At 37.3% G+C, this 15,768-nt stretch overlaps 2 protein-coding genes across 2 annotated transcripts in view; both read left to right on the forward strand.

Annotated features, from left to right (window-relative positions):
• Positions 1-7,071, forward strand: part of BBS7 (Bardet-Biedl syndrome 7) — a 40,264-nt gene extending 33,193 nt beyond the window's left edge. Inside the window, exons 14-18 of the mRNA XM_082837991.1 lie at positions 1,153-1,317; positions 4,295-4,404; positions 4,521-4,624; positions 4,776-4,899; positions 6,697-7,071. Of these exons, the coding sequence (XP_082694117.1) occupies positions 1,153-1,317; positions 4,295-4,404; positions 4,521-4,624; positions 4,776-4,899; positions 6,697-6,830 (637 nt within the window). The 3' untranslated portion in view covers positions 6,831-7,071. The remainder of the gene's footprint in view (positions 1-1,152; positions 1,318-4,294; positions 4,405-4,520; positions 4,625-4,775; positions 4,900-6,696) is intronic.
• Positions 7,072-9,901: 2,830 nt separating this feature from the next.
• On the forward strand, positions 9,902-15,721 carry CCNA2 (cyclin A2; the record flags this gene model as incomplete). The annotated part of the gene is made up of 8 exons (XM_082838220.1): positions 9,902-10,114; positions 10,904-11,147; positions 12,461-12,573; positions 12,776-12,999; positions 13,636-13,843; positions 14,265-14,378; positions 14,805-14,938; positions 15,297-15,721. 8 exons carry the CDS (start codon positions 9,902-9,904, stop codon positions 15,343-15,345), a joined length of 1,299 nt encoding a protein of 432 aa, XP_082694346.1. The 3' UTR covers positions 15,346-15,721.
• Positions 15,722-15,768: the final 47 nt, after the last annotated feature.

Below are 15,768 nucleotides of genomic sequence, written 5' to 3' on the forward strand. Positions count from 1 at the left end.
TTCTGAAAATGAGAGACTATGGCCTTAAATGAAGAAGGGAAAGGAATGAACAATTAGTGAATACTTGCCCTCTGCCATGCATTGTGCTCAGTGCTTAGGTGTTACCATTTAAGTCTTACGGCAAAACAAGCAGTAATGTTTGGAAAAGTAAGTAACTTGTTGATATGAGAAACAGAGTGAAGATTTGAGGCCAAAGCCTATGTATTTTTCTATTGCAGCTTGTAATTTTAAAGGTATGTAATTTAAATAAGATGTAAGGAGAAAAGTTCCTAAGGAAGGTTTTGGGAAAACATTAAAGAGAATGGATTCTTTGAGGGTGTCTTCCTGCTTAAAAGTCAGAGTTGTTAAAGGAGGTATAGCGTGGTGTTCTGGAAAGAACAGCAAACTGGGACTCAGGAGACTCAGATTATAGCCTGATATCTGTTCCTACATGACTTTGGGAAAATAATTTAAGCTCTGGGCTTTAGTTCTCTCATCTGCAAATAGAGTTGGTGTGGCAATCTCAAAAGTCCTTTCTATTCTGTATTCTCTTAAAATTCTTTCTGTACCTTTAATTCCATAAACTTGCATTTTCTTAATTCTTTATCCATTTGATTTATTTTAAATTTATTTGATTTAGTTTACAACCTTTTGTGTGTATGTGTAATTTGCAGATAGAAAGTTAATTCCATATCCCTGCAAAATAGAAGGTATCATTCTCTAACTTTCCCAGTGGCGTGCAGCTAGTGTTTCAAACCCATGTCCATCTTACGTAAAAACCCAATTCTTTGCCTTCATATTATGCTGATTTTTTCCTTTAGGAGATTCTTATGTTTTGTAGTTCCTATAATATAAACACTAGATGAACTTTTAAAAAATGGAATTTACCTGAGTAAACTGAATTGTATTTGTGAAGGCATGTTATAAGGAAAACAAGCTATTTATGTCACTTAACTGAATATTAAAATTACAGGTATAGGTAAGCATTCTTTTTTTTTTTCCCTTGAAATCAAAATGTTTCTCTGATGGGTAAGATAAATCTGAGAAAAATTAAATGACTGCTTTTCTATTTGTAACTACTGTTGCAAAATTCTGTTTTTTAATGTGTTGAGTACATATAATACCTCTGTGTATTCCCAGACAAATATGTGTACCTCTACTGTTTAATTGCAGACCCATGAATACACTGACTTTGACAGGCCAGTTCAGTTTTGCTGAACTTCACTCCTGGGTGGTTTTTTGCCTGCCTGAAGTTCCTGAAAAACCTCCAGCAGGAGAATGTGTGACATTTTACTTTCAGAACACCTTCCTGGATACACAACTTGAAAGTACCTACAGGTAAATAAAACTTATTCCTAGTTCACAAGTGTTTTTTACATAAATGGAACTTCTAAATTTTCATAAGTTTTAAGGCAGTAATAATTTGCAAATAATATGATTGAAAAACTATACTGTTTAAGAGAATCTTTGAAAAACAAATGGAATTAATGAGTTTAAAAAATTATTGACTAAAGATGAATATGAAAGAGCAATACCTTTCCAATTCTCAGCCATAACCAGTTAGAAAATAAATTGTTTAAAAAGATTCGTTCAGAGCAGCGATAACGATAACAAAATGTTCATGTAAAATCTGTAAGAATATTCTTTATTAGAAATACATAGAACTTCATGAAGAAAACTTTAAAATTTTATTGACATTAAAGACTTGATTTAATGGAGTAATATATTCTATAGTTATCAATATGAAGACAATGTAAACATGCAAGTCCTTCCCAAATTGATTTGAACATTTATCCTAATTCCAGTAAGAATTACAAGAAGAATTACCATTGAATTTCTTTATGCAAAAATAGGAAATGGCTCAAGAACTTGAGAGCTTAGAACATGCAGGCTTTTGAAGTGACCACATTGAGGTGAAGGTCATTATTCCTTGACACTCTTCTCAAGCTCCCAGTTGCCCTCCTGCCCCCTTCACTGTCACTCCCTACTCATCTCCCATAGGCTCCCCTAATTTCTGTTTCTGAATATAGTAGAGGCTAAAATTTCCTTCTCCTTTGTTCTTTTTCTGAATGTGTTGGGTAAGGCTGGTTTCTCTACATTTGCTTTGAGCTTGTACCCTCATACTTCTGCAAGGTTTTTGCATTCTCATTCTTTCACATCTGTAGGTTGTTTTTGTTTGTTTGGTTTTTTGTTTTTTGATTTTGTTTGTTTGGAGGGGAGGAGGTTTCTTATCTTCTCTCTGTCTCTGTCTCTTAAAGCTTCTCTCCCTAAGCAGTTTACTGAGGTATTCTGCTTTCTGCTTCCTAGCTGAGACTTTACCATGCTAGGTTCTGGAAACAACAGCGAACACATAATTTTACCTCTGAATATAGCCTTTGGGACCAAGAACTCTCCAGAAATCTAATTGGTTTTAGCATCAGTTCTATGGGGGTGTTTCACTGTACCCTCCAGGGGATCTTACCTGTGTAAACCTGGAATCATGACTTCAGTTTTGAAGTACCACAGCGAACCTCACGTTTTAATCATAGCAGACAATTTGACAGGCCCCTGGCATACTACATATTTTTATAATAGCATACCTTTGCTTTTTACCATTCTGTGTCTTTAAATATTCTTTCCTTAATAGTCAAAACTCTACTTATTCTTCAAGGCCCAACTCAATAGGTACATTTTTTAAGTCTTCCTTGATTCGATTCTCTGTTCCCATAACATTTTATTCTTACCTGCCTTAGGTTTTTATTGTTATTTTTTTGAAGTATATAATAATTTTTATGTAAGCTTGTCTGTAAATCAGATTGTACGCTCTGGGCAGAGTTTATTCTTAATTAACTTTGTATGTATCCTCCAAGTATCTAACACATGGCTTTGACCATAGTGGTACACAGTAAAGGTTTTTTGTTCCATAAAATACATATATATGGAAGAAGTATAGAAGCGTGTACTTTGGAGACAGACATACTTAGGTTTGAATCTGGCTCTGTGACTCACCAGCTATTTGCTCTTAGCTACATTACTTAACTTTCTGGGTTTCAGTTTCTTTTCTGACGAATAGAAATAGTAGCACTTACTTCACTGAATTGTGATGCTTAAAGGAAGATAAACCACGTGAGTCATTCCGCAGTGCCAGGTACTGCATAAGTATTTAATGTTAAATATTATTAATTAAAATTGAAGACTAGTGAAAAAAACTCATGATTTCTAACACATAATTGGGATCAAAATAAGTGTGTATTATTCATCTTTCTAGAAAAAAAGAAAAAAAAAGCAGTCAATATAAAAGCAAACAAAAAGGCAACACTGAATATGTAAAAGATGGTATATATTAATTAGGAAAATTTTGGTCATCATAAAAAGGAACCAAATGTAAGCAGGCTTAACCAAATAAAAGGAATTTATTAGTTCATATAACTTAAAAGACTAGGAGTAGTCTGCCTCAAGCATAACTGGATCAATGGCTTAACTGATATTGTCAAGACTTTATCCCTTTCCATTGCTCAGCTCTGTTTTTGTCTTCTCTTGGCTTTCCTGTGTAGTGCCATGGTGGCCACCAACAGCTCCATCCAGCTTTATATCTTTTCAGCCACCATAGCCTTTCTTTCCCACTAGTTCCAATAAAAGTCCCAGGATTGAGTATCATCGTTGAGTCGTGAACCACTGTGCTCAGGGGTATGGAATACGCTGCTGAAAACTTCCTCCTGAAGTCCCAGAAATGGGGTTGGGGCCAGTGCCAATGAAACTATATGGATTGAAAAGGGTGAGAGAGAAAGAGAGAGAGAGAAGGAGGGGTTCCATAAAGAAAAAGAAGGGTCCTGTGAACGTAAGAAGTGGCAATGGATGCTGGGCATGGAAGAACAGAAGATGTTACTCTTAGGTTTGATATTAGCTTTCTTTTAAGGATGAAGCATATAGTCATGCTGTAATTTATGTGATTACATAAAAAAAACTTATATGAAAGCAAGCAATTCTAAATGCATTTTATATACATAGGGGTTAGCTATTGGAAATTTTATTAGTGCAAATGAAAAGAAGTTGTTTTAAATGAAGAACTTATATAAATTGTCATATCTTTCGGAGGCATGTGTCTAACATCTTTTATTCAGTTTTACAAGTATGTTTAGAACTTGAATCACTACAACAGTAAAAGGTTACATGTTTAAATATGTTTTACATTAATAATGAGATGTGTATATAAAGAAATCTAAAATTAAATGAAGTCTAGACACAAGGTCCTATTTGCAAAATATGTATTTATTGGACATATTTATTGGATGTATTTCCTTCTAAAGCTGTTCTTTTAAAAATATTAATTTTATAGAAAAGGTGAAGGAGTTTTTAAATCTGACAACATTTCTACTATATCCATCCTAAAAGATGTGCTCTCTAAAGAAGCTACAAAAAGGAAAATTAACCTCAACATATTATACGGTAAAAAAAAAAAAAAAAAGAATCATTCTTTCTGTTTTTGGGGGGGTTGTTGTTACAATAAGAATGTTCCTGATCAAAGTGACTTATCTAATTGTGCCTGACTTAACTTCTTATAGAGATAAATGAAGTATCAGTCAAACACACATTAAAGCTAATCCACCCAAAGCTGGAGTACCAGTTGCTTTTGGCTAAGAAAGTGCAATTAATTGATGCTTTAAAAGTAAGTATTTGTGTCACGGGACTCGTGATCATTATTTTATTGTGATGGGATTTCTAAAATTGTAAAGACCTTAAAGTTTTCCACTTTAAATCCACTTTACACTGGATTAAATTTTGAACATTAAGTGCTTCTGTTTTTAATTTTAAATAAGGAATTGCAGGTTCATGAGGGAAACACAAACTTTCTGATACCAGAATATCGCTGTATCCTAGAAGAGGCAGATCACCTACAGGAAGAATACAAAAAGCAACCTGCACATCTTGAAAGACTCTATGGTTAGTGAACTATTCTAGAATACCTTGTCATATTTCTTTTCTACTGGCTGTTTGCAAAGGATCACATGAGAGAAGCTGGGCAGAAGGAGACAGGCAAAGATTACAGCAGTCATGAACCAGTAACAACCCATGTACTGCCCAATATATTTATTTTGTCAAGTTGGTTTTAATGTTTAATATTTTTACTAGATAAAATACAAATAAATATTAAGAAGTGAAATAAGTCTAATGCAATGAATTAATCTATATATATGAAGAAACCCAGTGTGAAATGAATGTATCCTATGAAGCATTACAATTTAGGCTATATTTCACACAAATAATTTTCAGTTTTTATTGCTATTCTGAAATATCAAAATGCAGCATTTAATATTTTTATGCAAAATTTAATAGGGGGTATATATGTGCTGTGTCAGTTTATGTTTAAAACTCATTCTGCTTTGGTGGTGAGAAGTTGAATGTTTCACAGTTGTATTGAAAAAGCAAGAGCAAGAGGGAGGAAGGAAGGAACAGCTTAAGGAAACATTTTTTGTGATCTTTATGTAAGACCTATTGTGCATAGCACGCCTATTTATTTATATCATCTTTATAATTAGGGGGGATATTTAATCCTTACAACAGCTCAGCAAGGTAGATAGTGTTATCTCTGGTTTTCACATCTGTAAACTGAAATCTGAGCTTAAGAATGTGTTGTCACATAGGTAGGTGGTGGCAAAGCCTTCATTAGAACTCCTTGCCCCCAAATGCAAGCTTTTTGCACTGTGCCGAGTCTTCTGTAGAGTCAGTTGGTATCATCAGTCCATATTGATCCTTAAGATCTACCTAATGAATTTATTTTATGCCCAGAGACTTGCTCATAAACGGTAACAATAATATCTAATATCTTAATATTTACTATGTGGCAAACACATGATCTTTTATCCCCATTACAACTTAGAAGATGGGTGGTGCAGAACCACCATATCTTATCACCAATTCCACAGTCCAGAGAGCTTTGAAATCAAAAACTTTGTTCATAAATCATTTGGCAATAAATCTGACTTGATCTGAATTAATGACAAAACCTCACTTAAACTGATATGAGGTTATTTATAGTTTTTTTATTCCACTTAGTATGAATATTCATATATTTTGTTGCAGAAATGTTATGTTTTGTTATCAGATGCTGCCACTCACTTTCCACGGGTATTATGCCATATATATGGTATATTCCTTTTATTATCTTCCTAAAATGTGAAAAATTCTGAAACACATCTTGCATCAAGAGTTTTGGATAAAAGATTGATAGCTTGAATTATTCCCACTATATATATGCAAAAACTCAAAGGTGAAATAATTTGCCCAGATCTTTGAAACTAGAAATATTTGCCTTCAAGTCAAATCCTAAGAATGGTCAACATATAGATGGGATATTTTAATTCAGATAAAGCTGTTATGAACAGAATATGTCTACACTGTGTCAAAATGGTCAGCCTGGTGGAAAAAAAAAAACCCGCTTGTTGTAATTTTATATATACCAATAGCAGTTCAAAACTGGCCAGCAGTTGATTGTCTGAATTAATAGCTTATAGCCAATTGTTAAGAGGGTTATTAGCCAAATGATTTATATTTTGAAACTTGCCTTAAAATCCCCCCCAAATATTTTTTGATGCATCAATCCTTTCAGATTTCTGTATGTTAAATAATGGAATTACAGGTGCTTAGAAATAGATTCTCAAGCAGTCGCTTACTTTCATTAAATAATGTGTCATTAATAGAATTAATCAATGACAGAAAATTAACATTTTTTCTTTATAGGCATGATCACCGATCTTTTCATAGATAAGTTCAAATTCAAAGGCACCAATGTAAAAACCAAAGTGCCTCTTTTACTGGAGATTCTGGACAGTTATGACCAAAATGCATTGATTGCTTTCTTTGATGCTGCATGAAATATAAATAAGGTAAAGTTCCAAAGAAGTTGTATGTTTAAATTAAAAATGTTAAAATAGAATTGCAAGCTAACTGTATATACTTTTATTTCAAGTGCGTTTTTTAATATTATCTAAAAATATATGTTATGACTTTTTTTTAGTAATGCTTCTTTTTTTTTGACAAATGGAACTTTTTTAATTTTTAAAATATTTATTTATCAAACAACCCATATATTGTTAATATAGACATCGTGCAAGGTTAAAACATATTCAAACATCAAGATCCGCATTCAGGGCTTCCTTGGTGGCGCAGTGGTTGATACTCAGCCTGCCAATGCAGGGGACGCGGGTTCGTGCCCCGGTCTGGGAAGGTCCCATGTGCCGCGGACCGGCTGGGCCCGTGAACCATGGCCGCTGGGCCTGCGCGTCCGGAGCCTGCGCTCCGCAGCGGAAGACGCCATGGCAGTGAGAGGTCCACGTAAGTTCTAGAGGCTGGAAGTCTGGGGTCAAGGTGCCAGCGTGGTTGGGCTCTGGTGAGAGCTCTCTTCTTGGCTTGCAGATGGTTGCTTTCTTGTTATGTCCTCACATAGCAGAGAAAGAGGAAGAGGAAGAGGAGTAAGAGAGAAAAAGAGAGAGAGAGAGAGAGATAGGAGGACAAATGGAACTTTTTTAAAATAAAGAGAATTTTTATTTTTAAAACAAGTGGAATGATTATAAAGGATTTTAATGAATTTTTTTCAAGTGGATGTTTTATAATAACCATTATAAAATAATTATTTTATAATGTTTCTAATCGAGAACTATTATTTGGAAAATAAAAATATATTCAAATATTTAATAAGCTAACACACATATGTATAAACTGCTTTACGGTTTTCAAAATGTATTTACATATGTTACCTCATTTGATCTTTTTTCTTTTAATTTATTTTTGGCTAATTATTTTTTAAATTAATTAATTAATAATTTTTTTGCTGTGTTGGGTCTTCACTGCTGCGTGCGGGCTTTCTCTAGTTGCAGCGAGCCGGGGCTACTCTTCATTGCGGTGAGAGGGCTTCTCATTGTGGTGGCTTCTCTTGTTGCGGAGCATGAGTTCTAGGCACGCAAGCTTCAGTAGCTGTGGTTCGCCAGCTCTAGAGCGCAGGCTCAGTAGTTGTAGCGCAGGGGCTTAGTTGCTCCGCGGCATGTGGGATCTTCCTGGACCAGGGATCAAACCCGTGTCCCCTGCATTGGCAGGTGGATTCCTAACCACTGTGCCACCAGGGAAGTCCCTCCTCATTTGATCTTGACAACATATATTGATTATTTTGTCAAATCATGTAAGAAAACTGATTCTCAGTGAGGTTAAGTGTTTAAGAGGACATGCTATTATTTTGTAAAGGTGGAACCCAAGTTCTGGTGCCTGGATTGCGTTCTGGTTACTATGTATGTTGTCAACCAGGGGAAATTACATAAATTTTTTTTAGGAATTGAGATTGATTTACAGTTGATTTTGCTGTTGCTTGGTAATGTTTTGTGACCCATGCTCAGTTTGTAAAATACTTGAGTTGGCCAGGGAAATCAGCAGAATTTGCACAGATTGGGGGGATCTTAACTTGATGTGCTGTAACCAGTAGGGCTATACAAGTATACTACATGTGAATAGTGTCGAAATAGTGACAGCTTCTTAGATTTTCCTGCACTAATATCCACTGATTTCTTTTTTATCATAAATGGAGGGAAATATGACTTTAAGGCTATGGAAGTCATTAATCTTAATTCATATTTTATTCATATTCAAGTGAATATTGTACTTAAAGGTTGTTTAAAATAGCATAAGGATTACAATAGAAAATAAACTATTCTGTGTGTTTTCAAGAAGGGCACACTTATGAATTTGTTGGAAAACAACAGTGCTTCTTAATTATATACCATTATATTTATTAGTTATGTGCAAGCCTTGTTGTATATTAAATGTGAAAATTTGTTAAAGGCACATATTGCTAAGAGAGTTTTACTTTTATAAGGTCATATTGTTTTTACTATGTTTAAACAACCTTCATTTCTAAATGGAACACATAATTATATCTAGGTCACTAGAATTTTACTCTGAGCTTTTTGTCGGCTGCCACACCTTGGGGAAAAAAAGAGATAAAAATTAATGACTGTCTAGTTGAATTTCTTGTAGTACATTACTGTTTGTTACATATATCAACAGTAGTTCAAGGTGGCACTTTAAATTAATTGCATCTTCATTAGGAAAAATAAAAAGCATAAGACTGTGAAGAAACACCTAAATGGTAAGATGACATTATAGTCTTTCAATATTATATCAGTTACATAAGCAGCGTGTTAAATGATTTATGCACGTTATTTAATACTAACGACAACTGTATAACGCGTAGATATCATTCCCAATTAACAGATAGGAAAATTGAGAATTGGAGACACTGAATAACTTGAACAAGACCACCAGGCCAGTATGTGGCCGGATCAGATTTTATACCTTGAGAAACTAGTCAGTCAAGCTAACTGGAGGTCCTAGGGCAGAAGGCCGGGGCGGCCCGCTACTAATTGCTAAAGTTTAATTCAGTTTATCCTAGAGACAGCCCTTGCCCCGAGACAGGGACCGCCTAGCGGCCCTATTTAAAGTCACAGTAGACTTAGGCCCCGCCTCCCCGCCGGGCGCGCGTACTTCCTCCTGCCGCCGTTCGACGTCTCTTCGCCCCGCTCCGCCCCTGCTCGGTTGCCTTCGCACCGCCTTCACTCGCCTGCGACCGCGTCGCCCCGAGTGACGTCACGGGCCTCGGCTCTTTTCATTGGTCCATTTCAATAGTCGCGGGATACTTGAACTGCATGAACAGCCGCCGCTCCGGCGGGCTGCTCGCTTCATTTCGGGGGCGTCTTTGGCCCTCCACGTCCGGCAGTGCCTGCCTCCGCCTTTCGCAACCTCCTCGGTCCTACACGATCCCGAGCGGGCCAGCGGGTGGGTAGGCTGGCCCGAGCTGCGGCGGGCGGGTACAGCTGGAGTGTACCTAGGCTGATCGGCGGGACGCAGTGCACGCTGCTTGGCGCCGCAGGCTGATCCCGCCGCGCCCCCGGGAGCAGTGATGTTGGGCAGCTCCGCGCCCGGGCCTGCGGCCCGCGAGGCAGGCTCGGCGCTGTTAACATTGCAGCAGACGGCGCTCCAGGAGGACCAGGAGAACATCAACCCCGAGAAGGCGGCGCCCACCCAGCAGTCCCGGACCCGCGCTGGGCTGGCGGTACTGAAGGCCGGGAACTCGCGGGGACCAGCGCCGCAGCAGAGGCCTAAGACGCGACGGGTAAAGCAGTGAGCCGTATCTGCAGGAGGGTGGGCCGAGCGGGAGTTTTGCAGGAGTTTAGCCGGCAGAGGATAGTGGCGAGAAAGCATCCCCTGGCCTTTTCGCGGGAAGCCAGGATCTGGAGTCCCTTGATCCCTGGTTTTCTGGAGTGTAGGATGCCACATTACTCCCATTAGTTTCTCCCATTACTCTCCCTGCCAGCACTCTGCGTTTGTGCTGCCTGTCCGCTCTCCTCCATTGGGAGTATTTTTCTATAGATAACGAAGTCAAACCAAGCCGTACAACATGAGTATGGCCTTTGCCCGCCTCCACGCCTTTCTCTCTGCTTTTAAGCCCCAGGCACTGCTCGGACTTCCTTCATCCTCCCCATATGGTTAAGAGATTACCTCTGCTTTAGGAAAGGGTATAAAAAATACTTTGCTTTTGGTCAATTCCGCCATCTTACCGAATTTGCTCTGTTGCTCCACCCTGGGGCGAAAGAGGTAAACCACTTTTTTGCCATCTCTCCTAAATTTGGCATTTTTCGCCCTGCCACTCCACCCATCTCGTGGCCTTGATTAGTTTTGCCCAATTCCACTTAATCTGACTCTAAAACCCTTGCAGGAATGCCTGTGACAAATTGGAACATCCCTTCTTTCTCCGACTGACTACTCAAATTTCCTTGTCTGGATTTTCCCCCCTAAAGTTTAATTTTCCTGATAGAGTAATTGGGAGTAAATGCAGTATAAGGGGATGAAAGCAGAACAAAATGCCACTTAATAGGCTCAAAGCCAGTTATTTATTTTTTAGGTTGCACCTCTTAAGGATCTTCCTATAAATGATGAGCATGTCACTGTTCCTACCTGGAAAGCAAACAGTCAACAGCCTGCATTTACCATTCATGTGGATGAAGCAGAAGAAGAGACTCAAAAGAGGCCAGCTGAATCTAAAAAACCAGAAAGTGAAGATGTTTTGGCTTTTAATTCAGCTGTTACTTTACCAGGACCGAGAAAACCACTGGCACCTCTTGATTACCCAATGGATGGTAGTTTTGGTAAGTTTTAAAGAAAATTTGTATCAAATCAATGTAATCATATCATTTGATTACATCATCATTTGATTACATCATTACATCATTTGATTACATCAAATCAATGTAATCATAATTATTGAATAGACTGGATTAATGAAATTTTGCTTTTCAAAACATTATCTTACCTGATCCTTAACTACATTATGAGTTAGGTTTAATGTAACAAGTTTAGAAAGGGTGTGACTTATCTCAGGCCTCACAGCTAAGCCAAGACCCAGTGACCTACAAAAGGATCCTAATCCTGTGCTCCTTCTGGTACACTGCTAATCACATCAATTTCATTAGATCTCAGACTTATTTTAATCTGACCCTGGAAATGTTTGCTTGATTGGGAGAATATATTTCAGTTGTGTTAAGACTCACTTTGTACATACCATTCTCAAATAGAGCGCTATTTGAGAATGCAGCTTTAAATACTGAGATAGCCAACATCTCTTCCACCTTTAAAACTTTGTTTCTGTAAAATCAGTCTGAGTGATTGTCTGATACCAGAGAGGGACATTGTCCTCCTGTGAGTCAGAGTAGCTGCTGTAGACAACTCTGACTACAGTTTGTGCTGCTTCTTTACCATCAGGCTATCGAGTCACTGGACAGCTCACTAAATTCAATCTCAGCTTTAGTTCTGTAGATGAGAGGTATAGCAGCGAAGTCCTATGGAAATAAAATAATTGGTGTATTTTTATTTAAAATCTGCAACGAATTTTAAACTCAAACCTTGAAGTAAAAAGAATAATGGATATTTTTTGCCTTCAAAGATAATTTAAATTTACCAAAAAAGAATCACCCATTGATATTAGTGTTAATGTGTTTGAACTGCCCATAAGAAATCTGAGTTTCTCTTTAGCACACTTGTTAGCCCTACTCCTAGTTATTGCCTGGATTGTGGTTTGAATGTTAGACTTAGGGGTCTGCAAACTCTCTTTTGACAAATCCTAGATATCTCCAAACTTGGATTTTAACTTTGTCCTAGCAAAACCAGTGTACTCCTGTCATGGGAGATGAAGATACTTCAATACCTGCTCCTCTAACTCATTTTCCTGTTAATGGTTTGTCAGTACTTTTTCTTGTTAATTAAAATCATTCCAAAACTAAGTGGACATAGGTACTAAAATCAGAGTTAAATCTTCTATGTACTTTGTCATAACAAGCTCTTTTTAGTTGGATGAAATAAACACATTGGTAGTTTGGGACTCCTTACAAGGGCAATCACTTTTAGCTCTTAAATTAAGTCGAAAATGAAAAGTGAACTTCACTGTACTTTTGAATTCTCCCAGAGTCACCACATACTATGGATATGTCAATTGTACTGGAAGATGAAAAGCCAGTGAGTGTTAATGAAGTACCAGACTACCATGAGGACATTCACACATACCTTAGGGAAATGGAGGTAAAGGCTCTCTGAATCTACTTTTTACACTATTTGTTCACTGTGGTGAAAGGAAATTAAGAGGATAATGTTTTTAAGTTTTTTAACTGCCAGTGAATTACTCTAATGCTATACTTAAGTTTCTAGCATATAGGCAGCATCTGTTAATGGTAGAATGATCTAACTGCAGTTTTAACACTATACTAAGTAACCTTCTCAACAGGTTAAATGTAAGCCTAAAGTGGGTTACATGAAGAAACAGCCAGACATTACTAACAGTATGAGGGCTATCCTCGTGGACTGGTTAGTTGAAGTAGGAGAAGAATATAAACTACAGAATGAGACCCTGCATTTGGCTGTGAACTACATTGATAGGTTTCTTTCATCGATGTCTGTGTTGAGAGGAAAACTTCAGCTTGTGGGCACTGCTGCTATGCTGTTAGCCTCGTAAGTACAACTTGGTTCGTTGGGTTAAAAGTGATTAGTAGTATCTTTCTGTGTAGGGAAGAAATTGTGATCTTTTAAAGTATGACATTTTAACATACTATACAAGGCAGGGAGTCAGCGACTACTTTAGGGATGGTGGAGTGGATGAAACTTTTTAAATTTAGGACATTAATTTTCCTAGATCTGGATTTCAGGGCACCTTGAATGAACCTACAGATTGGCGACATTTTAATACACCAGAACTAGGTTACAGAGTGGTTCCTTCTACTTTAAAGTACTTTCTGGTATATAAGCAAAATCTTATCTTTTCTCCATTAAGACATGAAAACTAAAATGTAAATTATTTATTTTTCTAAGGAAATTTCCTACATTTTCAGTTACTTGGTGAACTCTGGCATTGTTCCCATCTTGGGAAGTCGGCCTCTCACTTACTTCCTTTGACTGAAGTGGGAGAAATATTTGGGGCTTTTAATTAGCATTTACCTAGTCTTGGCTAGAAATGGTCAAGTATCAGTGCAAACAGGCAACTGGTTTTGGATTCGTTCCATTCATTCTGCTTAAGGGATTTCAAGTTGGGACAAACAAGCTTGCTTTTCTTATAAAAGGACTGATTACTTAAAACTTCTTTCATTGTAGAAAGTTTGAAGAAATATACCCCCCAGAAGTAGCAGAGTTTGTATACATTACAGATGACACTTACACCAAGAAACAAGTTCTGAGAATGGAGCACCTAGTTTTGAAAGTCCTTGCTTTTGACTTAGCTGCACCAACAATAAATCAGTTTCTTACCCAGTACTTTCTGCACCAGCAGTCTGCAAACTGCAAAGTTGAAAGTTTAGCAATGGTAAGTTCTTTTCATTTGCTGAATGAAGATTCTAAGGTCACAATTAGGGGCAAGCTCTAGTTTCATTATACAGCCTTGGACAAGGGATTTAGTATTCTGGGGACAGGTTAGTGCTGCAGCATGAAAGAAAGCCTACCATTGGCAAAAGAAAACATAAATGGAGAAAGCACTAGGAATAGTGGTATGAGGAGGAAGTCTTGGTAAATGGTAGCCAGAAGAGTTGTTTTTAAAGCTATTAAAGGAGGAAAAATACAGGATGAGAATGAAGCAAAATATGATAGTGAATATATTTAAAGATGTGGCAATGGTTGCTACAGAGCCAGTCTTAAAGATAGCAAAATATTCAGTCAGAAGGTAAGGATTTGAGTTTTGAATTCCAGAGCTCTTATGATCATAAAGTATATTTACTTTTTCATTCCAGTTTTTGGGAGAATTAAGTTTGATAGATGCTGACCCATATCTAAAGTATTTGCCATCAGTTACCGCCGCAGCAGCCTTTCATTTAGCACTCTACACTGTCACGGGACAAAGCTGGGTATGTATGACGACGTCCTCACACATCCACCTTGTGCTGTAAATGCTTGTGCCAGATAGGTTAAATAACTGTCCTATACAACTGACAGTTGTCTAGATGTACTGAACTGGAAGAGCTATTCAACCACGTACACTGTTGAAAGCATTTTGTCTTACCTGTTTAATAGCATCTGTTAGGTAGAAAGCTTGGTTACTATTAATGCTTGGATTTGAAAGGTGTGCTTAAAGAATTCAGGCCATAAGACTTGCTGTTGGCAAGGAAAATAGTAAAAATTGATCGAAGTTAGCAAAAAGAGCTTGAGAAAACTGGAAGATGTTAGTTGGAGGTGTTAGGACAAAACTCAAGCCAACTAATGCCAACTACTAACTTGTATTCAGTGTCTGTTACTAAAAACAAAACTCAGTGGTTCCGTCCTCCCTCCTGCAGCCTGAATCATTAGTACAAAAGACTGGATATACGCTGGAAACTCTAAAGCCTTGTCTCATGGACCTTCACCAGACCTACCTCAGAGCTCCGCGGCATGCACAACAGTCAATAAGAGAAAAGTACAAAAACTCAAAGTAAGAATTAACAGCAGTAGATACCAAAGAAGCTTCCTTTTCCAGGCTATCGTACGGTTCAGAGATCCTTGACATTTTAACTTTATTTAAGGGATTCACAAATCAGGCACAGCCTCCTTAAGCAACTGTTCTCTTAGCAGCCATGTGTTTTGAGCTTCTGTCTTGTATTTGAGGGAGAAGAGGGGAGAGGAACGGTGGGCATGCATGCAAGTGTTGGGGACCAGACTACGGTTTTATAACCATTAATTCAAGTAGACAGAAATAGCATTTGTGAGTTCCTAGTATATGTTTCATTCCATAATCTGTTTCACCCAATGAATGTTTACTAAAAATGGATTTTTTTTTTCCCTGCTTACAGGTATCATGGTGTTTCTCTCCTCAACCCACCCGAGACACTAAATGTGTAACGGTGAAAAACTGCCTTTGTTTTCTAGGATGTAAATCACTCAAAGTATATGGTGTACAGATTTTATCTTAGGTTTTAATTTTACAATCATTTCTGAATACGGAAATTATGGTCAAGTACAAATTATGGTATCTATTACTTTTTAAAGGTTTTAATTTGTATATCTTTTGTACATGTAACTATCTTAGATATTTGGCTAATTTTAAGTGGTTTTTGTTAAAGTATTAATGATGCCAGCTGTCAGGATAATAAGAAATAAATTGATTTGGAAAATTTGGTTTGTAAGTCAAATTTAATTTGAGGCAAAAATTTGACTTCAGGATTTCACTTAGAAAAATTAATTTGGTTTATTAAAGCATGGGGACAGGGAAGGCTTCTCCTTCCAACACACAGGTGATGACATTCACCTCCCTAAGGAACTGGG

Source organism: Leucopleurus acutus (assembly GCF_964270905.1).
Source record: "Leucopleurus acutus genome assembly, chromosome: 4".
In the NCBI taxonomy this organism is placed as follows: domain Eukaryota; kingdom Metazoa; phylum Chordata; class Mammalia; order Artiodactyla; family Delphinidae; genus Leucopleurus; species Leucopleurus acutus.